Here is a 25,830-nt window from a genome sequence, read left to right as displayed (position 1 = left end):
ATGTTAGAGCACTATGTAAACTTAAAGAAGTCATAAACAGCATTTACTACCTTGGTATATCATACTGGTCTTATTGCTGTTCCTTCACATTTAAGTGGTTTTCCATCTTCCTCCCTCCTCCCACAGTCTGGCTACACAGTGCCTTCTTGAACCGTTAGCTCACAGCAACAGTAAGATTTTTCCACGTCTCTAACACCATTCACAGAGTCACAGTCCTGGTCCACAAACCGTTCCCTGTAGGAGGTTCAGTGCTTGCGAAAGAATCTGTAATAAACCAGGCCTCCCAGGATGGCTAGCTCCAGTAAGATGACAATGGAAAGTAGCAGCTTGTTGGTTGTCACTCTACAAGGAGAAGCAAAGTGGGATGTAGTCAGAAGTCTGGATAACCTATTTCTTTCCATTCTTAATACTTAGGGGTTTGACCTGGGGCCAAGGCCAGATACTGTGAGGCAGACTGAATTTTTGATCATGTAGCCACTTAGTATTACCAGCTAAAGAAACTTATAAATAATTACTATCTACCTCACAGAAATATTGAAAATTGGGGCAATAGATACCAAAGCATATAAATGTTTTTTCTACAATGTCTTCAAATGGTAGTTAGTACTTCACTTTAAAAATAGTTTTTCTATGAGCAGCTAGTTCGAAAAATATTAAATATGCATATGAAGAAGTACACCATTTCTGAAATCAGGTTGAATCATATTTCAAAACAGCAGAAATACAAACCCACTACCTAACCATCTAGAGCTGCACTGATTGATTACATAATACAGCTGTGAGCACACATTAGGAGAAGGGTTGGCGACAGACACTCCAGTGCTGAAGTCCAGCTCGGGTGGGGAGAGGAGTTCCTGCTTTAGGATAAGTAACTAACTAGAAGCTGAGTAGTGCCTTTCAATCTCTTATGAACTTCTTGCCCTTTTTACTTTCTTCCTCTATGGGTATCTTTATAAAGGCAGTAAATTTTTTGAAGCTCCTATACTCTTTTCTTAACACAAAAAATCTCATCACTCTAAACTGAACGTATTCCCCTATTCCACAAGGAATTTGCCACCGTTTAGGAAAATCCCACGCTCCTGCTTGTTTCATGACTCGACTGTAGTTTGTTTCATGCATACCTACACCCACTTACCCCAAATTCAGCCTCAGTGGCAATACTTCCTTTCTGCCCCTGGTTTTGTTGCTGTCAGCACTTACCTCAACGGTTTTTGTTTTTTTTTTAAGTCAACTTCTACTAACAAGACAGAACTCCCAAACAAGGGGTTGACTCCCATGAAGGGCAAGCAGAGCCAAAAGCAAGTACGAAGCAGTAGCAGTGAAAAGTTTTCTAATTAAGTTTTTACAGATTTATTTCCGGGAATATGAAGCTCTATTCCCATGTGCTGTCTTCTCTAAGGAAAGTAAGCTGGGATTACAAGTCCTTCCAGGGACCTCCCTGGTGGTGCAGTGGTTAAGAATCTGTCTTCAATGCAGAGGATGCGGGTTCGATCTCTGGTCGGGGAACTAAGATCCCACATGCTGCGGGGCAACTAAGCCTGCGCGCTGAAACTACTGAGCCTGTGCACCACAACTAGAGAGAAGCCCACGCACCACAACTACTGAGCACGTGCACGGTAATGAAAAAAACATCCCGCATACTGCAACAAAGAGCCTGCGTGCTGCAACTAAGACCCAAAGCAGCCAAATAAATAAACAAAATAAAAGTCCTTCCAATGGACAAAGTTTCCACTGCTCTAAATCAGAGCAGTATATATACTTTTAACAAAGGACTTTGTCCTGGGATATTTAACTATACGATATTTTTTATTTCTTCTGCTTTATTAGCACCTTTGCCAGTCACTGTTTAAAGCTTTGACATTCCTGGTTGAAAGATATTAGAATTAAGAGAAATTAATCTTGTGACTATTTTTAAAACTTACTTTCTGGACATTGAACGGAGAATCTTCCGACTTTTGCTCAAGTTTTCACCTGTGTTTACCAGCTGAGAAGAGAAAATAGCAATTATTTCCCCCTTCTTTCGAAAGTACACACTATAGAATTGAACATTCCTAAATTGACAGTGGGCATTAAGGGGTATATGTTGAAAAACTCCCAGAAATCAAATCAATTTAAATGATGGCCTCTGCATATACGCAGAAGAAACTGGAAAGGATAATATACTTTAGTACTTATCAAGTAGGCCTAGGAATTATTATATCCCAAGGTTGCTGTGGGGAGACTTCTGGGACTGGGCTAATCTTTCACCTTGACTACTCAAAACAAAGTCTTCAAGTGTACCTGCCAGTAACTGACGTAACTGAGCAACTTAAGATTTGAATTTCATCAGCCAAACTCCAGAAGAGCCTCTTGAGTTAATGTTTGTTTTTGCAGGCTGGTGGACTACCATTTTTGGGATCTGGTTCTTTCTTTTTTCTTTATCCCTTTAAGAGACACACTGAATTGTGAAAGGAATTAAATATTTTTTAAAGCCTTTTTTATTCCCTTTTGGTTGCCTGTTACTAATCTATATAGCTGGAGGATATTTCAACAGATGCCACCTGCCATCTGTTCCTGTTCCCCAGCGACCTTGTTAAGTTGATCTCTCAGCTCATTTCTCAGCTTTTAAGTTCAACTAATCCACCTGGTTAAGTTCAGAAGTGAAAAAAACACACAATCTGTAAAACAAATTGCCTTCTCTACAGCTTAACTTGAATTCGGTACTTTATTGTGGATTTTCACTAAGGAGGGAAGGGGGCATCATTTTGACTTAATTTTTTTTTTTTAACATCTTTATTGGAGTATAACTGCTTTACAATGGTATGTTAGTTTCAGCTTCACAACAAAATGAATCAGTTATATATATACATATATTCCCATATCTCTTCCCGCTTGCGTCTCCCTCCCTCCCACCCTCCCTATCCCACCCCTCCAGGCAGTCACAAAGCACCGAGCTGATCTCCCTGTGCTATGCGGCTGCTTCCCACTAGCTATCTACCTTACGTTTGGTAGTGTATATATGTCCATGCCTATTTATCGCTTTGTCACCGTTTACCCTTCCCCCTCCCCATAGCCTCAAGTCCATTCTCTAGTAAGTCTGTGTCTTTATTCCTGTTTCACCCCTAGGTTTTTCATGACATTTTTTTTTTAATTCCATATATATGTGTTAGCATACGGTATTTGTCTCTCTCTTTCTGACTTACTTCACTTTGTATGACAGACTCTAGGTCTATCCACCTCATTACAAATAGCTCAATTTCGTCTCTTTTTATGGCTGAGTAATATTCCATTGTATATATGTGCCACATCTTCTTTATCCATTCATCCGATGATGGACACTTAGGTTGTTTCCATCTCTGGGCTATTGTAAATAGAGCTGCAATGAACATTTTGGTACATGACTCTTTTTGAATTATGGTTTTCTCAGGGTATATGCCCAGTAGTGGGATTGCTGGGTCATATGGTAGTTCTATTTGTAGCTTTTTAAGGAACCTCCATACTGTTCTCCACAGTGGCTGTATCAATTTACATTCCCACCAACAGTGTAAGAGGGTTCCCTTTTCTCCACACCCTCTCCAGCATTTATTGTTTCTAGATTTTTTGATGATGGCCATTCTGACTGGTGTGAGATGATATCTCATTGTAGTTTTGATTTGCATTTCTCTAATGATTAGTGATGTTGAGCATTCTTTCATGTGTTTGTTGGCACTCTGTATATCTTCTTTGGAGAAATGTCTATTTAGGTCTTCTGCCCATTTTTGGATTGGGTTGTTTGTTTTTCTGTTATTAAGCTGCATGAGCTGCTTATAAATTTTGGAGATTAATCCTTTGTCAGTTGCTTCATTTGCAAATATTTTCTCCCATTCTGAGGGTTGTCTTTTGGTCTTCTTTATGGTTTCCTTTGCTGCACAAAAGCTTTTAAGTTTCATTAGGTCCCATTTGTTTACTTTTGTTTTTATTTCCATTTCTCTAGGAGGTGGGTCAAAAAGGACCTTGCTGTGATTTATGTCATAGAGTGTTCTGCCTATGTTTTCCTCTAAGAGTTTGATAGTTTCTGGCCTTACATTTAGGTCTTTAATCCATTTTGAGCTTATTTTTGTGTATGGTGTTAGGGAGTGATCTAATCTCATACTTTTACATGTAGCTGTCCAGTTTTCCCAGCACCACTTATTGAAGAGGCTGTCCTTTCTCCACTGTACATTTCTGCCTCCTTTGTCAAAGATAAGGTGACCATATGTGCGTGGGTTTATCTCTGGGCTTTCTATCCTGTTCCATTGATCTATCTTTCTGTTTTTGTGCCAGTACCATACCGTCTTGATAACTGTAGCTTTGTAGTATAGTCTGAAGTCAGGGAGCCTGATTCCTCCAGTTCCTTCTTTCGTTCTCAAGATTGCTTTGGCTATTCGGGGTCTTTTGTATTTCCATACAAATTGCAAAATTTTTTGTTCTAGTTCTGTGAAAAATGCCAGTGGTAGTTTGATAGGGATTACATTGAATCTATAGATTGCTTTGGGTAGTAGAGTCATTTTCACAATGTTGATTCTTCCAATCCAAGAACATGGTATATCTCTCCATCTATTTGTATCATCTTTAATTTCTTTCATCAGTGTCTTATAATTTTCTGCAAACAGATCTTTTGTCTCCTTAGGTAGGTTTATTCCTAGATATTTTATTCTTTTTGTTGCAATGGTAAATGGGAGTGTTTTCTTGATTTCACTTTCAGATTTTTCATCATTAGTATATAGGAATGCCAGAGATTTCTGTGCATTAATTTTGTATCCTGCCACTTTACCAAATTCATTGATTAGCTCTAGTAGTTTTCTGGTTGACTTAATTTTAAGAATGGAGAATTACAGCTACTAAGCTGGAAAAATAACTCAGTGTGGGGATTTCAGATGATTTTCTCATATATCTAAGTCTTGCCCACAGTATCTGTTTTTCAGTTTGGATCTGCCTCATGCTCTTAAGAATACAGCATTCCATTGGCAAGTTGTACTATTTTTAAAATTCCTTTGCAGATGGTACAGAAAGGAAGGAATGAATTGTTTTCCAGAGCCTCTTAGAGTGTAGTAGATTAGACACCACAGTATAGTCATCATTTGGCCTGAGTATTTGTTTTCTTCTCACAATGATCTCCCTTACCTTAGGTAACAGTAAAGAGTTAGAGCCCAGAATTGAACCTCTGTAAATTGTCAGTAGTACTATTTTATGGCATGTGGAAAATAGCCTTGGCTCTAAATGACATGAAAGCATCATCTACTTAAAGAGATCTTAGCTTTCCTAAGAATAGCAGATGTTCTACTAGACATATGAGAAATGAAAATCTGATTCATAATACAGGACCTAGTAAAAGGATGGAGTGGCTACAATCTTATTTGACAATCTTCAATAAATGCAGAAATTGGATTTCTGCAGTCCACCCCCTACCCCCCCCATGACTTCTAAATCTTAGAAGTAAAATTACTTCCAAGGGATATCTTTCAGCCAAGCAAACTACAGACAGAGAAAAGAGTAAGAACCTAAAAGGTCATACCCTGAATTTGGAACTGTGGTAGCTTCTGGCACTAGCAAGGCATCGGGGTGTAACGGGCCCACCTACTTTCCCCACTCTTGCCCCTCTCCCCATCCACTCAGACTTACTCTACTCTTGGTACGTTCCAACTGTTCACGTTGCTCCCCCAGTTCTTCTATGATTTCTGAGCCAATCTGGTCAGTCTCTGCAGCAATCCGATGAGAACGCTCAATACTCTGGGTGGCCCGGTTCAGGCTGTCAGTGCCTTGCAGAAGCAATGCCCTTTGAGGCTGTAGCCGATTCTGACAACAGTATGGAAGGGAAATGTTATACTTCTTCCATTATAAATGAAGTTATAAGAAGGAATATCGTGTGCAATAATTTTCATTACTTTTAAGGCAACCAAAGATGCTAACAAATCAAACTAAAAGAGAACCTGGGATTCAATCTAGGATAATACCTCCCAATTCACTGCTTCTTACACTTAAGTGAGGCAAGAAAAGGATTAAACACATCAGAGCATTTTCCCTGTGCTCCTGATGAATTTGAACTGGTTCATGTGCTTTCTGGACTAGCAACTTCTGAGAGGCAATGGCCCTGATGTGGGGTACAGTAGCTTCCCCAAAATGCATACAGCCTGTAATTTTGAGAGAGCAAACCAACTAAACTCTACCGCCCTAGAAATAGTTTAGTTCACTGAAAATGCCCACTGATTGGTATTGAGGATTGAGGGACCATGAATAAGCTATTTGTTTTCAGCACATATAGAACTCATTTAAAAGTGTGAGACACTACCACATTCTGGGAAAAAAGTGGCTACACTCTTGGTAAGCCTCCAAAAGAATTTCACCTTAGGCCAAACACAGAAAACAAAAACTGAAGTTGTTGCACTGGTGATTTGCTCTCAGGGAAGGTAATATCTGGAGCCAATAAAGCTGCCCTAATTTCCCAAGCACCCTATTTCTAAATCTCCACCAAAGTTTTATTCCACCTATAATCCTAAGCACAGAAGGCATAAGGACAGAAGTAGCCTTTGTCAGGCCAGAAATAACCACTGACAGAAATGGATGCAGCCCTAAGTTCTCAGCTATTCAAAGCACGCATGTGCACACACTCAAAAAGGGGCTGGCTCACAAGGCCTATTACTGAGCAGGTGACTATTAGCACTAGACCCCACCACCAAGAAGGCAAAAGATGCATCCCTAGATCAGAAGCAACAAGAAGGCTTTTCAGTTCATATATGGCATATGAACAAGTGGATGAGGAAACCACTGAATGAGGCTGAAATAAATCCCAGTTACATTGGCTTATAAAGCAGCAGGAAAAAGGGGTTTTAAAAATAAAAGATGGGGATTTTCAACTGATTAGGCTTAAGAAAGAGCAGGAAGAGACAGTAAGGTCACACAAATCAACCCCAGATTCGGAACAATAATTCTACTGCAGGTGGTTTGTATATCTAAATAGTTTCTGAAACTAATAATTTTAAAGCAAAATTATTATTTGGAATTATCTCCCCCCTTTTTGTTTTCAGGGCTTTTTGGGTCACAAATGACCAAAGTCACTATACACCTTTCATCTCACTTTAACAAGCTCTACTTGCCAGCCTTTTCTCACCCTCCTTTCACAAGTGAATTTTGAAAATTTAACATTCTCAGATACTCTAGTTTTGACATCAGGAATGTCAGGCTAGTATCATTTGAATATCTCTTAAACTATATTCAGGATGTATCATGAAATAGGATTTGTTTAAAATTGTGCCGTTAGCCTTTCTACATCCGTGCAGTCTGCACTGGTGGGCCCTGTTCACTTCTCTCCCACATTACTGGTCAGGCCATTTCTACTTTGTGGTGTGGAATATAATCCCAAATGTAACACATAAAATTTAATCTTTGTGAAGTTTTATTCCTTTAACCGTGTTCTCTAGACAGTTTGAGAATACAGGTTTTCAGCTTAGACAGTCTAATTTTATAAATGAGAATACTGGAGGCTAGAGAGTCAGTCTGGCTCACTTTCTATCACAACAAAGTAAGGTGTTAGCCCGCTTTTTAAGAAGCAGCCTGCTTTCTCTACTGTATCTGGGCTGTTGGGCCATCCTGATATAAATGTAAGGGAAAGCATGGGTTAATTTTGTAACAATACTCTGATAAATTAAAAGCCTAACTGAACTTTGGGGGCATATGTGAGAAACAAACTGGATCAATCAGTCAGACTACAGAGTCCAGATGTAACATGAATAGGTAACACTTGTGTATCACCACTACACACCAAGCACTGTTTTATACATAAAGGATACAAAGAAATCTAAACAAGCAAATTGTTTGGAATGATCTGCATTAAATTCAGTAGAGGTGGACACCCAAGGGGAGAAGGGGAATTGGATGCAAGAAAGAGGATAAGGGGGAAAAAAGTCAAGTATGCACTGATGACATGAACTGTACTCTACATATGGTTAATCATTGTACCACAGACCAGTAAGGGAAAAGACAGCTGAAGCTTACCATGTGCTCATTCTCTACAGCATATGTACCATATTTCATGTCTCCTCGACCCCCAGGAGTGGCTGTCAAAGGTGTGCTTCTCACTTCCCGATGGAGTTTGGCAAGGTCCTTCCGGTAGGTTCGAAGCTTAGACATCATAGGGTTACGAAAAGATAGGGGGGCATAACGTAGTTCCTCTTCCATCTCTGCCAGCTAGGAAGGCAGAAAGTAGTGAGTAGATGGTCTGCTTCTGTTCTCTCTCATATGGGTAATACGTCTAGTTTGGACTAATCAAACCACAGACCACCGTAAATAAATACTCAACCATGTGGTCCAGGAGGGCAGGAACCACATATGACACGTTCACTTCATTACTCTTAGTGCCTGGCACAGTGCCTAGCAGGCATAGAACAGGCCTTCAAAAAGTATGTGATGAATGAGTGAGAAAACTAACAAGTACCTTATAGCTTATTAAACATTTTTTACATGCATTCTCTCATTTATTCCTCACAACAGATCAATAAGGTAGGAAATACTACTTCTACTTCATATATAAGACTTGATGAAACCTGCTCAAGATTACATAACAAGAGAAGTCAGGATTCAAAAATCTTCAAATTCTCTTTTCAGTATACCAAGTTCTTAGCTTGTTATGGTTCAAGTGCTTTCATGAAGCACTCTGAGATCTACTGTACTAAAAATGCTAGGGGTATGGCATCAAGGTTCTTCCCTTCCTCCTCCTTCTGAAAATCAACTGTTTGTCTCCATGTCAGAATAACCAGGGGTCCAAATCATTCCCATTTTTCTGGGATAAGTAAACTGTAACACCTAGACCCAATTTACAAGAAGCCGTCTGTCTGGGATGGCCAGAGTAGGACTGGTTAATTTTTTTAAGTTCAGGGAAAGAAAGTATCTAAGCACCAAACAAATAAATTGGTATTAATTAAAAGGTTTTTGAAATGCTACCAAGATGTTAAGTGAAAAAGAAGACTGGCTCTGTAACAGGTATCATGGATATGCCCAGCTGTACACAGGTATTAGAAAAGTTTCTGGTACTCCCATTATGAAGGAGATAGTTTCCACAGTCTGGTAGGCTGATTCTTCTTAAAATAGATGCAGAATAGAGAAAAGGATGCAGATAAGCTTAACTTCTCAGAACTGCATTGAGATAAGGAAGTTGTTCTTCAACAAGCAATAAAGAAGTTCTCTGGCTTAAAAAGAATTTTTCAGTCTACTCTGGAGTAGCAAATACTAGGGGCAACTATTTCTTTGGAGTACTACCAGGGACCTGGATTTCAGCTCCAGCCTCCTAAAAGGTTTTGCTGAAGCCAGAGCACAATGATATGGAGAACAGAGGACCCTTACTTCTAAAAGGTGAGAGCAAAACTTGCTTTTTGTTTCTTTGTTTGTTTTTTGTTGTTGTTAAAGAAAAGGCACAGATTAAGAGAGAAGCAGTTCTTAAACTGCTCAGCAACCTGGACCAACATCTGACAAGCTTTGGGTCCTGACTGGGAACTCATCCTGTCCATGCATGCCTTGCCCAAGGTACCAAATCCTCCTGTCTTTTAAAACGGAAGGGAACAGGGACTTCCCTGGTGGTCCAGTGTGGTAAAGAATCCGTCTTCCAATGCAGGAGACGCAGGTTCGATCCCTGGTCAGGGAACTAAGATCCCACATGCTGCTGGGCAACTAGGCCCACGAGCTACAACTACTGAGCTCGCACGCCTCAACTAGAGAGCCCACGTGCTGCAAACTACAGAGCCCACGCGCCACAACTACAGAGCCCATTACTAGAGAGAGAAAAAAAACCCGCACGCCACAACTAGAGAGAAGCCTGCCCACCACAACAAAAGATCCTGCGTGCTGAAACTAAGACCCGGCGCAGCCCCCAAAATAAATAAATAAATAAATAATAAAATAAAAACTACACTGGCATATATGCAAAATTCAACACTCTCCAAAACAAACAAACAAACAAAAAAACCCCCCAAAACCAGAAGGGAACATGGCTAGAACCACCTCTGAGCTCCATTTTGTGTGACAGTAAGTTTAACAAAGGAGAATAACTGATCTCAATGGCCAGCTTTTAAAATGAGATTTTAAAAGACCACCCAGGCAGAAGTATGAGAATGTCCTTATTACAGCAGCAATGTACTATCAAAGACTCATTTCAGGAGGGTCTCCAAGCTTTACCCATTTGTGTTTGCCCCTCAACACCCAGCCCCATCAACTGGCCTCATTTGGTAAGAAATAATCAAAAGCAAGATCAATGGACAGGAACAGTTAATCTGTGATCAGGTCACAAGCATTACTTCTGGAAAAGACCAACAAACAGGAAGAAGATATAAGCACTTGTTCCTTGTTCTCACCGTTTCATTTGCTTCCTGTTGCTTTTCATCAAAATCTCTGATCAACTTCTTCTTCTCTTCTGGAAAAGACAGACAAGTTTTCAATGCTCAGTCCTGCTTCCAAACATTCCTAGAGGCTATACCCCCTGCTTAGAATAAATTCCACGTTCCTTTCCTGAGGGTACTACTACAGTACTTAATCACCCCTAAAAGACATTTAGAAGCATAGGGGAACTAGTTATCACAGTAACTGGGGGGAAGGGAGAGGGACGGTATTACCATTGGCATTAAGTGTCCAGGGAACAAGAATATCTATGCTATGGACAGTCCTGCATAACAATGATCTGGCCCCAAAGACCAACAGCATCCCTACTAGGAAAGACAACAGGTCTAAATCAATCATTGTCAGTCTTTTTTCACCCATCCTAACAGGAACCAGGCACACTTTCATCAATAAGAATGTTTAACAATACTAGTTCTCTGAAATCTTTGTCCCCATTTTCACTCCCACTGTAAATCACATCTCTATATTAACCCTTATCCACTGCTGTTCTGCAAAACAAATTCAAAACCCACCTACTCTGCTCGCTGGAGAGACTGCTTGGGGTATACAGCACAAGTTTCTTAGCCACACCCACGGGCAGTGGTATGGGAAATGACATAAAATACCACTGACTCACACAGGGAAAGTCACTCCTTGTTCAGTACTTTGCATCATATCATTTTAGTGCTAGTATGTCTTTAACAACTAAAAATTACTAATCTCCCCTTTTAACAAAAACAGAACAGGCTTTAGCTTCAAAGCAATAACATCTAACTAAAACAGCACTGTTTTGCCTTCACTGTATTTTTTCTGATCATTTAGATAGGTTCTATAGATTTTCCATTTAAGGTAGTGATATAAAATTTCCTTTTAAAGTAACTTTATGTATTAAATAAATGCATTTTACATGAAATACTCATATAAATAAAATGATTAGTTATAGTATAAATGGTGCTTGGACACAGCAAAAATGTTGAAGGGAATACTGGCACGCTGTCACCTGGTAAACATCTGTATGGGGGAAGTGCTGGTGAGTAAACGGGCTTAGGTTCTGGTTCTAGCTTTGGGTCTGACTCAACATGTAAGCTTGGATAATTCTCTTCATCTCTTTGGGATCTAACCTCCTTCCTTGGCTATAAAATGAGGAGGTAGATCATACCTAACAGGCATAGCTTTTTTTTTTTTTTTAAATTTTTTTTTGGCTGCATTGGGTCTTCATTGCAGCATGCGGGCTTTTCTCTAGTTGCGGCAAGCGGGGGCTACTCTTCGGTGCGCGGGCTTCTCATCACAGTGCCTTCTCTTGTTGCGGAGCATGGGCTCTAGGCACGCGGGCTCAGTAGTTGTGGCTCACAGGCTCTAGAGCACAGTCTCAGTAGTTGTGGCACACAGGCTTAGTTGCTCCATGGCATGTGGGATCTTCCCAGACCAGGGCTCAAACCCGTGTCCTCTACATTGGCAGGCGGATTCTTTACCACTGCGCCACCAGGGAAGCCCTAATAAGCATATCTAACAAGCAAAAATTAGTCCTATTTATGAGGAGTTTTTTTTTTTTAATGTATACATCCAAATGAATGTTCTCCCTGGAAATCTATACATAATCTACTTATTACCACAAAGTTGTCATTGCTTACAATATTTTTTGAACTCATCTTTTGGAATTATGTTCACAATCTGGGGATATAGTTTTCTTTAATTGTGGTAAAATATATACATAACATAAAATTTACCATTTTGACTGTTTTTAAGTATACAGTTAAAAGGGCATTAAGTACATCCACAATGTCGTGCAACCATCACCATTATCCACCTCTAGAACCTTTTCATCATCCCAAACTGAAACTCCATACCCATTAAACACTAACTCCCCATTGCCCCTCTCCCTGGACTCTGGTAACCACCATTCTACTTTCTGTGTCTATGAATCTGACTACTCTAGGCACCTCATATAAGAATAATCTTACAATTTCACTTACCATAATGTCTTCAAGGTTCATCCATACTGTAGCATGTATAAGGACACGGTCTTTTTTTTTTTTCCGGTACGCGGGCCTCTCACTGTTGTGGCCTCTCCTGTTGCGGAGCACAGGCTCCAGACGCACAGGCTCAGCGGCCATGGCTCACGGGCCCAGCCGCTCCGCGGCATGTGGGGTCTTCCCAGACTGGGGCATGAACCCGTGTCCCCTGCATCGGCAGGCAGATTCTCAACCACTGCGCCACCAGGGAAGCCCAAGACACGGTCTTTTAAAAAGCTCAATGTGATTTCTAAATACAAGCCAGCACTTCCATCAACTGAAGAAAGAGCAATCTTTTCCAATGCCAAGAAAACAGCTGAGTTGTGCTTACAAAGGGATGGCACGTGGGTACTCGCCATGCTGTCCTAAGATTTTCTTGCATAATTCTGTTTACCCTGACTTTCATCTCACACCTTGACTTTAAAGCCAAATACCATGTAAGATGTAACACCACTGTAATGCTTTATATGGATTTACATTTTGTTAATCACAACAGCATCTAGCATGTCAGCTGTCCACTGCTTTTCAAATGATCATGAATCATTTTGCTTGTGTATATTCTATATTCTCAACTTGAGATCAAGCTCCTTCTGAGTAGAGAAATTTACTTTTTCTTTCATACATCCCATAGCTTCTAGAACTCTAAACCTGGTAGGGTACTCCTTAGACACTGCTATTGCCTATAAGAGCAAACGACAATGCACCCTTTACTAAGCTGCCTTCGTTGTCATGTGACATTCCCTAAATAGGTACTCCAGGTAAACTATTTCTCACTACACACCACTCACAAAACCCAGGGTTTTTGTTTTGTTTTGTTTTGTTTTTGCGGTACGCGGGCCTCTCACTGCTGCGGCCCCTCCCCTTGCAGAGCACAGGCTTCGGATGCACAGGCTCAGCGGCCATGGCTCACGGGCCCAGCCGCTCCGCGGCACATGGGATCTTCCCGGACCGGGGCACGAACCCGTGTCCCCTGCATCGGCAGGCGGACCCTCAACCACTGCGCCACCAGGGAAGCCCAAAACCCAGGGTTTTTTGTTTAAAAAAAAAAAAAAAATAGGAGAAAGTTCAGCCCTGGCAAAGGGCCTACATCTTGACTAACCATGATGTAACTGAAATAAGTGCCAAAGCAGCTGTTATTATCCTTGAGTAGTCTGCGTTTTCAGCTATCAGCAGTGAAATAATATCTGCAGTCAAGAATGGCCACTTCCATGGAGAGCTATCATATTATTTTGTAACAAGCATTCACTAAAGTGTTGAGTGTCGTCACTCCTCTGAATAGGCACATCTCCAAACTCAAGCACACTCACTTCTGATCCAAGATGACAGTATTCTCTAAGTGCATTCCCGTCCTAGATTTTTCTACATCTCTATTAGTCCTAAATTCTCCTCCTTTATTCTTTCTTTGTTAAAAGACATGAAAATCTGCATTCCTAAGAATGACTCAAAGAAAGTAGCTACATAAATAAGAGTGGGGCGGGGAAGGAGGCAGCACACAGAATCTTGATCCTTTCACTAACTTCCCTGCATGATTCTGTTATTCTCAGTCTTTTTGGAATACTCTGCTCTCTATCTAATCTCATAAGGCATGCATTCTACTAGGAGTGCTCTACAACTTATATACTTTTAAAGGTTCAAGAGATTAAACCCCTACCCAACTGAGAGGTATTAATAGCTGTTCCTTTATGCTTTAGACTCAGAATTGTGAAATCAATGAATATAAGAGCTGAGATGGACCTCAGAGATCATCTAGTCTAACCTTCTCATTTAGCAGTTGAGGAAATTAGAGCCTGCAGAAACTGTCTTCCCCAAGGCCACAGAAGGAGTAGATGTGTAGCAACACTAGTTCCAGAATGCAAGTCTCCTGACTCCCAACCCAGTGCTTCTGTACACTATAGTGTTGAGGGGCATTTTCGTGCTCCCAGGTATACAGGTATAATATGTTCAAACCTCTTAACCTCTTAATTTTTTATGGAGTTAGAATAAACACTACAATCAACTACAAAACAACAGGACTGATACTGGGTAGAACAGACACCAGAAACAAGAGTGAGCTACTCCAAATAACACTATCCCCTACCCCACATGCCTTCCCAAACCCTTCACCTGTGACTGACTCACTCTGAAGCTGAATGTTTGGTAAACTGGGTGGATGGCCGCACAACGCCCCGGACATGGAATAAAATGGAAACACCCAGCTCTGAAAGTGCTAGAGGAAACCTACCTCATGTTCGACCAAGGTGGCAGCCTCTCTTTCTTATAGGCTATTTGAATTGCCAGCCCAAGAATGACTAACCTTGGTCCATCAGAACTGTGGAAATAACTTCAGTTTCACCAGGATCTTTAAAATCTGTGATTAATGTTTTTGGCGCCCCATTGTGGCATTTCTAGGACCTACATCCTCTTTGTAGACCACATGGTTACCTGATCCTCTCTAAGCCTGTTTCCTCAACTATAAATAAGAAATATAACGGTACTGACCTCATACAGTTGTCTGAAAGAGTTAAAAGAGACAATACACATAACAAACACATAACAAATGCCAAGCATATCAAGGGTTCAATAAATAGTAACTACCACTGTTTTTTAAAAGTAAATCCCTAGGTAGGAAAAACTAAGCAAAAACAAAATTCACCAAAGAATATGAAGAGTGTTGGAAAAATTAAAATTCTGCAGTTAGTGAGTAATTGTGTTTACCAACCTGCTACATATGGTCCTTCATAGTTATTATTTTTTCTGGTTTCTAAAATAATGGAGTCTCACGTATAGATACTGAGATTTAAGTGAATTAAAATGAAAAACTTTCAATAATTTTATAATGTTCATTAATAATGTGCCTTCAAAAAAAATAATGTGCCTTCAGGTGCTACAAAACTAAACGTCATGACTATAGGTACTTACTCTATTAATTGGATAAGAATTTATAGCAGTCTGAGGTATTTGGAGAGACATCTTCATATGCTGCAAAGCTAAGACTAGAAATTATGGTTGCAGGTGCTTAATGTAATATTAAATGGATTAATAATTATCACATATGCTAATGGATTGTCATTGTCATACAAAATTCCTAAAGTAGAAAACATTGTGTCTGTTATCCTATCCTTTTTTTAAATAGGTATATATATAGATAGATAGATTTTAAAAGTGGTGAAACTGTGGAAAACATGGCAGAATAGAAATAAAATCACACTGAGTTTTTATAACCAATCATATATTATTACTATTTTCTTCCCAACAATTCACAGTATTTATACAATCATTCAACAAATATTTATAGAGCACCTAGTATGTACTAGGCACTGCTCTAGGTGCTTAGGATACATAATTAACCAAACAGACAAAATATAGAGCTTATGATAGAAGAGGGGACACTTCCAAAATTTTTTAAGAGGCCAGCACTACACTGATACCAAAACCAGCGAAGAACACCACAAAAAAATTATAGGCCAATATCCCTGGTGAACACAGATGCAAAAATCCTCAACAAAATAATAGCAAACTGAATGGCATTTTCTATAGAAATAGAACAAACAATCCAAAAATTTTTAGGTAACCACAAAAGACCCCAATTAGCCAAAGCAATCTTGAAAAAGAACAACAAAGCTGGAGGCATCATGCTTTCTGATTTCAAACTACAGCTGACCCTTGAACAACAAGGGTTTGAACTGGGCGGGTCCACTTATACACAGATTTTTTTCAATAGTAAATACTACAGTACCACATAACCTGTGGTTGGCTGAATCTGCAGATAATGAGGAAACTTGGATAGGAGGGCCAACAAGTTACACTCAGATTTTCAGCTGCACAGAGGGTTGGCACCCAGGGTCAACTGTATATTACAAAGCTATAATAATGAAAACAGTATGGTACTGGCATAAAAACAGATTCAAAGCTCAATGGAATGGAAAAGAGAGCCCAGAAGTAAGTCCACACATATATGGTCAATTCACTTACAACAAAGGAGCCCAGAATATACAATGGGGAAATGTATTAGGAAAAACCCAGTCTTTCTCCCTCCTATCTTTCTCTCCTGTATAGGAAAAAACTTAGTCCTTCCTCCTGTTGTTTGTTTTCCGTGTGTCTCCTTTACTACTCACAAAGAACACTTCACTTTTGGTCACCGAATGTATGGGTTTTTTCCCCACAGCAGCAATTCTCTGAGACACCAGCTGGGTGTCCTGCAATTCGACTCAATTCTGACGCTATCTACCCAGAGACAGTATCAGATTCCAGAGGTTCAGGGCTCAGTCCCACAAGACTGGCCCCACCACCACCTCAGATGCCAATTGCAAGTAGTAGGTCCTCAGGTTACCCACAACTTCTGTCCAATTTGGTTACAAACTGGAGGTTCCCATGACCCCCTCCTCAGATTCAATTAATATGGTAGAGAGGCTCACAAAACTCAGAGAAACACTTACTTAGGTTTACCAGTTTATTAAAGGACATGATAAAGGATACAGATGAAAAGCCAGATGAAGAGAGACATACGGCAAGGTCTTGGAGGGTCTCTTTCCCCTCCTGTTCTGTCCCGCAGGACCTTCTGTCCCTGCAGAGTTGAGGTGCACCACCCTCCCAGTGTGGATATGTTCAACCACCTGGAAGCTCTCTGAGCCCCATACTACTGAAATTTTATGGAGGCTTCCTCACATAGACATGGTTAATTATTAATTCCATTTGAAGCCCCTTTCCCGTCTCCAGAGAAGTGTGGAGCAGGACTGAAAATCCAAGCCTCTAATCATGGGTTGGTCTTTCTGGTAACCAGCTCCCATCCAGAAGCCACCTAGGAGCCCACCCAGAGCAGCCTCACTGAATAAAAGATGCTCCCAGAAATTACAAGGGTTTTAGAAGCTCTGTGCCAGGAGAGAGAGAAATATTTGTTTCCTGTTCCCTCACAGAAAAGGACAGTCTCTTCAATAAATGGTGTTGGGAAACATTTGACAGTCACATGCAAAAGAATGAAACTGGGCCACTATCTTTACACTATATACAAAAGTTAACTCAAAAAGGATTAAAGACTTGAATGTTGACAATGATATTTTGGATTTGGCACCAAAAGTAAAAGCAACAAAAGCAAAAATAAACTAGCAGGGCTACATCAAACTAAAAGCTTCTGAGAGATCCTAGGCAAAACATGCTCTGGCATAAATTATACCAATGTTTTCTTAGGTCAGTCTCCCAAGGCAATAGAAATAAAAACAAAAATAAACAAATGGAACCTAATCAAACTTACAAACTTTTGCACAACAAAGGGAACCATAAACAAAACGAAAAGACAACCCACAGAATGGGAGAAAATATTTGCAAACGATGCAAACAACAAAGGCTTAATTTCCAAAATATGCAAACAGTTCATACAATTCAACGACAAAAAACAAACAACCCAGGGCAGGGTTTCCCTGGTGGCGCAGTGGTTGGGAGTCCGCCTGCCGATGCAGGGGACGTGGGTTCGTGTCCCGGTCCGGGAAGATCCCACATGCTGCGGAGTGGCTGGGCCCGTGTGGGATCCCACATGGCCGCTGAGCCTGCGTGTCCGGAGCCTGTGCTCTGCAACTGGAGAGGCCACAACAGTGAGAGGCCCGTGTACCGCAAAAAAAAAAAAAAAAACCGAAAAAGAAAAAAAAAACCAAAAACCCCCCAAACAACCCAATAAAAACTGGGCAGAAGACCTAAATAAACATTTCTCCAAAGAAGACATACACAGATGGCCAGTAGGCACATGAAAAGATGCTCAACATCACTAATTATTAGAGAAATGCAAATCAAAGCTACAATAAGGTAACACCTCATACCAGTCAGAATGGCCATCATTAAACAGTCTACAAATAACAAATGCTAGAGAGGGTTTAGAGAAAAGGGAACCCTCTTACACTGTTGGTGGGAATGTAAATTGGTGCAGCCACTATGGAAAACTGTATGGAAAAGAGTTGCCATATGATACAGCAATCCTACTCCTGGGCATATACCCAGACAAAACTATAATTCAAAAAGATACACGCACCCCTATGTTCACAGCAGCACTATTCACAACAGCCAAGACATGGAAACAACCTAAATGTCCATGAACACATGAATGGATAAAGAAGATGTGGGATGTGGGGTGTGTGTGTGTGTGTGTGTGTGTGTGTGTGTGTATAAATAAATATATATAAAACATTGGAATATTACTCAGCCATTAAAAAGAATGAAATGCCATTTGCAGCAACATGGATGGACCTAGAGATTATCATATTAAGTGAAGTAAGTCAGAAAGAGAAAGAGAAATACCATATGATATCACTTATATGTGGAATCTAAAATATGATACAAATCAACATATCTACAAAACAAAAACAGGGGGACTTCCCTGGGGGTGCAGTGGTTAAGAATCCTCCTGCTAATGCAGGGGACACTGGTTCGAGCCCTGGTCCAGGAAGATCCCACATGCCACAGAGCAACTAAGCTCGTGCTCCACAAAACTACTGAGCCTGTGCTCTAGAGCCTGCGAGCCACAGCTACTGAAGCCCATGTGCCTAGAGCCCGTGCTCCACAACAAGAGAAGCCACTGCAATGAGAAGCCCATGCACCGCAACGAAGAGTAGCCCTAGCTCGCTGCAACTAGAGAAAGCCTGTGCACAGCAATGAAGACCCAATGCAGCCAAAAATAAATTAACTAAAAAACAAACAAAACAAAACAGGGACTTCCCTGGTGGTCCAATGGTTAAGATTCTGTGCTTCCACTGCAGGGAGCAAGGGTTAAGATCCTATATGCCACGTGGTGCAGCCAAAAAAAACCCCAAACCCAAACCCAAACCAAACAAAAACAGACTCACAGATATCGAGAACAGACTTGTGGTTGCCAAGGGAGAGAGGGGGTAGGGGAGAGAAGGAATGGAAGTTTGGGATTAGCAGAGGCAAACCGTTATATATAGGATGGATAAACAACAAGGTCCTACTGTATAGCACAGGGAACTATATTCAATATCCTGTGACAAACCATAATGGAAAAGAATAGGAAAAAGAATATATATATGTATAGCTGAGTCACTTTGCTGTACAGAAGAAATTAACACAACATTGTAAATCAACTACATTAAAAAAAAAGGCAAAAAACACACACCAGAAAATACATTGCTTGAAAAAAAAAAGCTTCTGGATAGCAAAAGGAAACTATCAACAAAATGAAAAAAATTTATTTACTGGGAGAATATATTTGTAAATCATATATCCTATAAGGGGCTAGTATCCACAATATATAAAGAACTCATACAAATGAACAGCAAAAACCCAAACAATACAATTATAAAATGAGCAGAGGATCTGAATAAACATTTTTCCAAAGAAGACATACAATGGACAACGGGTACATGAAAAGATATTCAACTTGACTAATCATCAGGGAGATGCAAATCAAAGACACAATGAGATATCACCTCACACCTGTCAGAATGGCTATTATCAAAAAGACAAGAAATAACATGTGCTATAGAAATTCAAAGAAAGAGATATCAGTATGGTAGCAGTTTTAAATGCCTTCATGAAAAGGATCAAATTAAGCAGTTTAAACATTTAAACTTCTTCTTGTTACTTAAGTAACAAGAAATAAACAAGAATGCCAACACATGCTGGCTGTGTGATCCTTTTAATATCATATGAGAAGGCATCTATGAGTGAACTGATTATCCATTTAACTAACTTCTTCAGGGGTCATTTTTAGAATTAGATTTGCTTATGCTTCCCATTAACAAAAGAATGATTCTCATGTAAATGTTAAAATTTTAAGCAGTGTTTTATGGACTGAGGCCAACATTTTCTTCTGGAGAAAGTAGTCTCTACAATTGGAATGTAATTAATAGAAAACCATGATTTGATTTTCAAATCATTAGTTTCGTACATAAGCATTCATTCAATGAGTACCTGTTGAACATACCTACAGAAGATTAAATTGGCAGGTCAGATTTCACCCGCAGATTTGCTCTGTTTGGTCCGTAAAGCATTTGAAAATATCTGAGTTGGGGGCTTCCCTGGTGGCACAGTGGTTGAGAGTCCGCCTGCCGATGCAGGGGACACGGGTTCGTGCCCCGGTCCGGGAAGATCCCACATGCGTGGAGCGGCTGGGCCCGTGAGCCATGGCCGCTGAGCCTGTGCGTCCGGAGCCTGTGCTCCGCAACGGGAGAGGCCACAACAGTGAGAGGCCACAACAGTGAGAGGCCCACGTACCGCAAAAAAAAACCCAAAAACAAAAAAAAACGTAAACAAAACAAACAAACAAACAAAAAAAATCTGAGTTGGTGGCTCACAAATAAAAATCAAGAGGCTTCATGTATTTAAAAAAAAAGAAAGAAAGAAAAAACATGTGTTGATGAGCTTATGTGCTAGTTCAGTGGCCTTCAAACTTGACAGGCATCAGAAATCCCCCAGAGGGCTGTTAAAATAGACTGTTAAAACAGTTAATGATTCAATAAGTCCTGGGTGGGAACCAAGAATGTGCATTTCTAACAAGTTTCCAGGTGATGCTGATGCTGTTGGTTCAGGGATCATACTTTGAAAACCACTGTTCTACTGAAAGGAAGACAAATAATATACTATAAATATCATAAATATGTAAAGTGTCTGGGCTTCCCTGGTGGCGCAGTGGTTAAGAATCCGCCTGCCAGTGCAGGGGGCACGGGTTCCAGTCCTGGTCCGGGAAGATTCCACATGCTGTGGAGGAACTAAGCCCGTGCACCACAACTACTGAGCCTGTGTGTCACAACTACTGAAGCCCGCGTGCCTAGAGCCCATGCTCTGCAACAAGAGAAACCACCGCAATGAGAAGCCCGCGCACCGCAACAGAGTAGCCCCCACGCACCGCAACTAGAGAAAAGCCTGCACGCAGCAACGAAGACCCGACACAGCCATAAATTAATTAATTAATTTAAAAAACTATGTGAAGTGTCTAGTGTGTTAGAAGATACGTGCTCTAGAAAAAAAGGGAAAGTAGTGCAAGGTAAGGGTAGTTGTATACAGAGCTGGTATTCTTATGTTTTATTTAAATAAAATATCCAATTTCCCATATAATAGGAATAATGGCTAATCGCTGTTACTACTGTTAGGCAGTATTTTAAGGGCTTTACATATATTAGCTCACTTGATCCTCAAAAAATCCCTATGAAGTAAATATAATGACTGATTCCCATTTTGCAAGGGAAACTAATTATGTTAAAGTAAGTTGTTCAAGGTCACCAAGCTATTAAGAGGTGGACCTAGGATATGAACTCAGGCAGTCTGGCTCTAGAATCCTTGCTGTTAAATATTACAATACACTGCCTTTCAACTCATGTATCTTCTTCATAAATGTTATTTTTAATGGTAGGAGAAGAAATATCTGTCAGGCTAGAATGGACATACGTTCTCTATTCTATGTAATCACTCTTGATGTTCTCATCCACAACCCAAACAAGCCTGCTTCTACTCTTACATTTCTTAAAATTATCATTCACTCAACTGACCAAGTGAGAAAACGCAGACATTCTTGAATCTGTCTCCCTCACTCCTCATGTCCAATCAGTATGGTTAATTTCTGTCCAGAATCACCTCTTGGATTTGGGACTCTCTAGAGTCCCATGTTACCTAGATGACTGCCATAAAGGCTCCTAACATGGTCCCTGGTATACAGATTCTTGTGCCTCTCTTTCATCCTCTACTCAGCCACCAACATTCTCCTTCTAAAATTAAATCTAACCATATTAGTCAGCTATTTGAAGTCCTTTACTGATTCTCCATATCAAGTCTCGATGTCTTAATGTGACACTTAGGTCCCGTAACTGTCTGGCTGTGTCTTACTTTCCTCATCTATTACTATTCTCCCACACATACCTTTTTTTTTTAATGAAAGTGGCAGCCACTCTTTATTAAGAATCTTTTTTTTTACATCTTTATTGGAGTATAATTGCTTTACAATGGTGTGTTAGTTTCTGCTGTGTAACAAAGTGAATCAGCTATATGTATACATGTATCCCCATATCCCCTCCCTCTTGCATCTCCCTCGCACCCTCCCTATCCCACCCCTCTAGGTCCCACACATATCTTAAGCTCCAGTAATAGTTGTGAATATTTGATTTTTTTCTTCCTCTGTTGCCTCTTCCCATTTCCCCTCTCAGGCAGACTCCTGTTCAACCCGTGACACTCAGTTAGAAGTTCCCCTTTCTGTGAAGCTTCCCTCTTGCTCCCCCACGCCCATGTTAGGTTTTTCTGTCATGGTCTCAAAACTATCTTAGGACTCATCACACACTTTGTTGTAAATTTGCTCCCATTTAAGGCAAGAACTCTTGGAACTTCTCGGGGCTCAGGACACTAACTGATACGTAATTCTCAATAAATGTTTATTGAAAAAACTGAATTCAATTACAGAGCATAAGCTAAATGCAAGGGATGTGTTATGTACATTATTCAGTGCTTCATAATTCATGGTGGAAAATAAAGCTTCATTGGTGGAAAGCCTATGAAGTAGTCTCAGGACTAGAAAAAAGAGGAATCAGAGGTGAGGACTGGTGTGTTTGCTTAGTTAAATTCAACTTATTCGACAAATATTTATTGAGAAGTATGAATAAAGTAGTGAATAAGAAGACTAAAAGTTGTTGAAATTCTTATAACCTGCGGATATGTGTATATTCTATTTACTTACTCATTGAACAAAGCATTACCAGCAACTCGTGTTAGAGTATTTTGCACTTGGGTAGAAATTCACACCTTTTTGAGTGCCCTCTTTGCAGGAATTAGAAGTTTAGGTAGATGACAAAAGTGAATATAACTAACTCAGTTTTCTATTTTTCAAAACAGAATGTCCTTTGGCATTATTTAGCCTTACAGAAATAGACATTGCAAAATTTAACTCAACACAAGGCTGAAAAAAAGGTCTATTTTTCAACCATGTAAATCAGATCCCATCACTCTCCTGTTCTATATCCTTTAACTGCAAGCCACTACATTTAGAAAAAGATGCAAATCTTTCACCCTGGTGTACAAGGGCCCATATGCAATCTGGCCCTGCCTACCTCTTTAAAGCCTCATCTACTACCACTAACTATCTCCCCTGCTCATTCCACCCCAAACACACTGCCTTCTTGTTCTTCCTAGAACATACCAAGCTCATTACTGCTTAAGGACATTTGCAGTACTATTCTGTCCTGACACTCATTTCTCCCAGATTTTTGCGTGGCTTACTCCCTTACTTCAAGTCTCTGCTCAAATGCCACCTCCTCAAAGAGGCCTTTCACAGCCACCCAATTTAAAATTAGAGCCCCCCCCCCATTCCTTGGCCCTGCTTTATTTTCCTGTATTGCCCTTAACACCACCTCTTAATATTTATATATTATCATCGACCCATCAGAACAGAGATTTGTAAGTCTTTTCACTGTAATGTGCAATATTACCAGCATCTAGGGACAGTGCCTGGCACACAGCAGCCTCTCCCAGTAAATGTTAAACAAAGGTATGAATTTCATTCTCACCAGAGTCATTCAATTCATATGACCTTGGGTAACACACAGAGCAAACACTCAAGCTTTGACGCTTAAGTAAAAGCAATAAAATTCTCATCTGCTTTGCCATCAAGATCTATTTTTCTTAAGGCAAAAAACTATAGGAGACATTCCTTTACAGATTCAACTGGAAAACTCTTAGCTCCTCCAAGCAAAGCTTGCAGCACTCTGAATTTTGAAATCAAGGGGCAAGAGACAGTCTAAGCAGAGAGTTCATAAGGGGACCACACCTAAAGACCACAATCCTGATTTTAAAGACCAATCCCCCTCACGACTGGTTATTTACCAACCCCCAAAAGTTATGATTCCCTTGGGTTCCTAACCCTTTTTGTGCTACAGATCCTCTCCAATCTGGTGAAAACTACGGACCTCTTTTGAGAATAACACTGTTAAATGTATAAAACAAAATACACAACAGAAACTAACACAACAATGTAAAGCAATTATACTCCAATAAAGATATTTCAAAAAAAAACCAGAGAGCTACAAAAGAAAATCCAATTCTACTCAAATACCGGATCGCAGGCTTAGGTCCCCTACACTCTTCTTGCCATAGTGAAAATGAAACAAGAAAAATCTGAAGGCTACAGGAGGATCAAGAGGGAGATGACACTCCGAGGTGCATCCCTGAGCACGCTAAGTGGCGGCAGGGAGATCCTGGGCGCCGGGACCCAGCCAGCCCTAGGGGGCGTGTCTGAGAATGAGAAGCGGAGAGAAGGGAGGGAGGGTCTGGGAAGGGGGTGGGAGCTCTTCTTCCCAGAGCTGGCGGAGCTGGGTGCCCCTGGGCTCAGCCTGACCCCGCCTCACCTGTCCCAGCCGTCCCCAGGAGCCGCTCCGGCACCCCTCGTAGGTCTTCATGGAGACCGCGGAAGATCTCATGCAGTTTCTCGAAATGCTCTGAGGAGGCGGCTGAGTTGGCCATGGCGCAGGCCGCTCTCTAGCAGCGGCAGCCGAGATTCCGGGCACGGGGCCCGTTCCTACTCCGCCGTCAGCCGCCCAGCCGCACAGGCATCCCGGCGACCGCCGCCACCGCAGCTCAGGACGAGGCGCTTCCGGGGCCGCGGCGGGGTCCTCCCGAGCCGGAACGCCCACCCCCTGCATGCCGTCACTGCCGGCGCGCCGGGCGCCAAAGCCTGACGGAAAGTCGGGCGGGCTGCGCTGCCCGGGCTACTCCTGAGAGAGCGGTGGCGCTCGGGCGCGAGCGGCAGTCTCGGAACCCCGGAATTAGCCAGTCCGGGGCTGGGAAGAGCGCCACGGCGGAAGGGACTGTGGGAACCCGCGGGCCCGGCGGCGCGGCCGCCTCTCCCAGGCCCCGCCTTCTGGCGAGGGGCGGGCGCTGCAGTGCATGCCGGAGGCTGTAGTTCGGCACGGAAGACACTCAGACTCGGAAGTCAAGCATTGCTGGGGGCGGTAGTTCTGCTGTCGTCGGGGGCGTCAGCGTGACGCTGACGCGCAATGATTTGGTATCAGTAGGCGCCTAGTTGTCATCTTCTCAGTCGTCGCATTGTTTGGCCACCCTTACTTTCTCAGTTCACATTCCGACTGTTAGCTTTCAGTTCTTGGAAGATAGCTGGGCCGGGTTCCTGCCTGCACTTGAGCTTAAAGCACTTTTACTGGGGAGTCAAGTCACCAGAGTCACATTCTTTCAGAAGTGGTCCCCGGGCAGTGTGACCCCCAAAATATACGCTCAGCCTCTAGCGGCTGGGCACGCCGTGCAGTCATTCACTCAGCAGGTGTTTCAATTTAAGCGTAGCCTTTGTGCCTGGATCTGGGCATGTGTTGAATAAAAGATTCACTCTGACCTTGGGTAATTTAGGTATTATTTATATATGTAATATATGTGTGTATACATATGTATATATGTAATTTGTATGTGTATTCTTTATATGTGTGTATACATATGTATATATGTAATTTGTATGTGTATTCTTTATATGTAGTGAGCAAGGCGGACCTGGCTTCAT

General features: G+C 41.2%; 1 protein-coding gene across 2 annotated transcripts; it reads right to left on the bottom strand.

Moving 5' to 3' along the window:
• Positions 1–208: 208 nt before the first annotated feature.
• On the bottom strand, positions 209–24,907 carry VTI1B (vesicle transport through interaction with t-SNAREs 1B). 2 transcript variants are annotated; one of them, XM_082838697.1, is made up of 6 exons: positions 24,674–24,907; positions 10,338–10,396; positions 7,990–8,181; positions 5,620–5,793; positions 1,923–1,984; positions 209–342 (listed from the first exon to the last, which is right to left on the bottom strand). In XM_082838697.1, the coding sequence occupies exons 1-6, from the start codon at positions 24,786–24,788 to the stop codon at positions 246–248; spliced, it is 699 nt and encodes a 232-aa protein (XP_082694823.1). In that variant the 5' UTR covers positions 24,789–24,907; the 3' UTR covers positions 209–245. The 2 variants fall into 2 exon arrangements, with proteins under 2 accessions (XP_082694823.1, XP_082694824.1); XM_082838698.1 differs by lacking the exon at positions 24,674–24,907 and adding an exon at positions 11,519–11,535.
• Positions 24,908–25,830: the final 923 nt, after the last annotated feature.

Source organism: Leucopleurus acutus (genome assembly GCF_964270905.1).
Source record: "Leucopleurus acutus genome assembly, chromosome: 1".
Taxonomy (NCBI): domain Eukaryota; kingdom Metazoa; phylum Chordata; class Mammalia; order Artiodactyla; family Delphinidae; genus Leucopleurus; species Leucopleurus acutus.
Note: the sequence above shows the minus strand (reverse complement) of the source record. Positions and strands in the feature narration are given on the sequence as shown.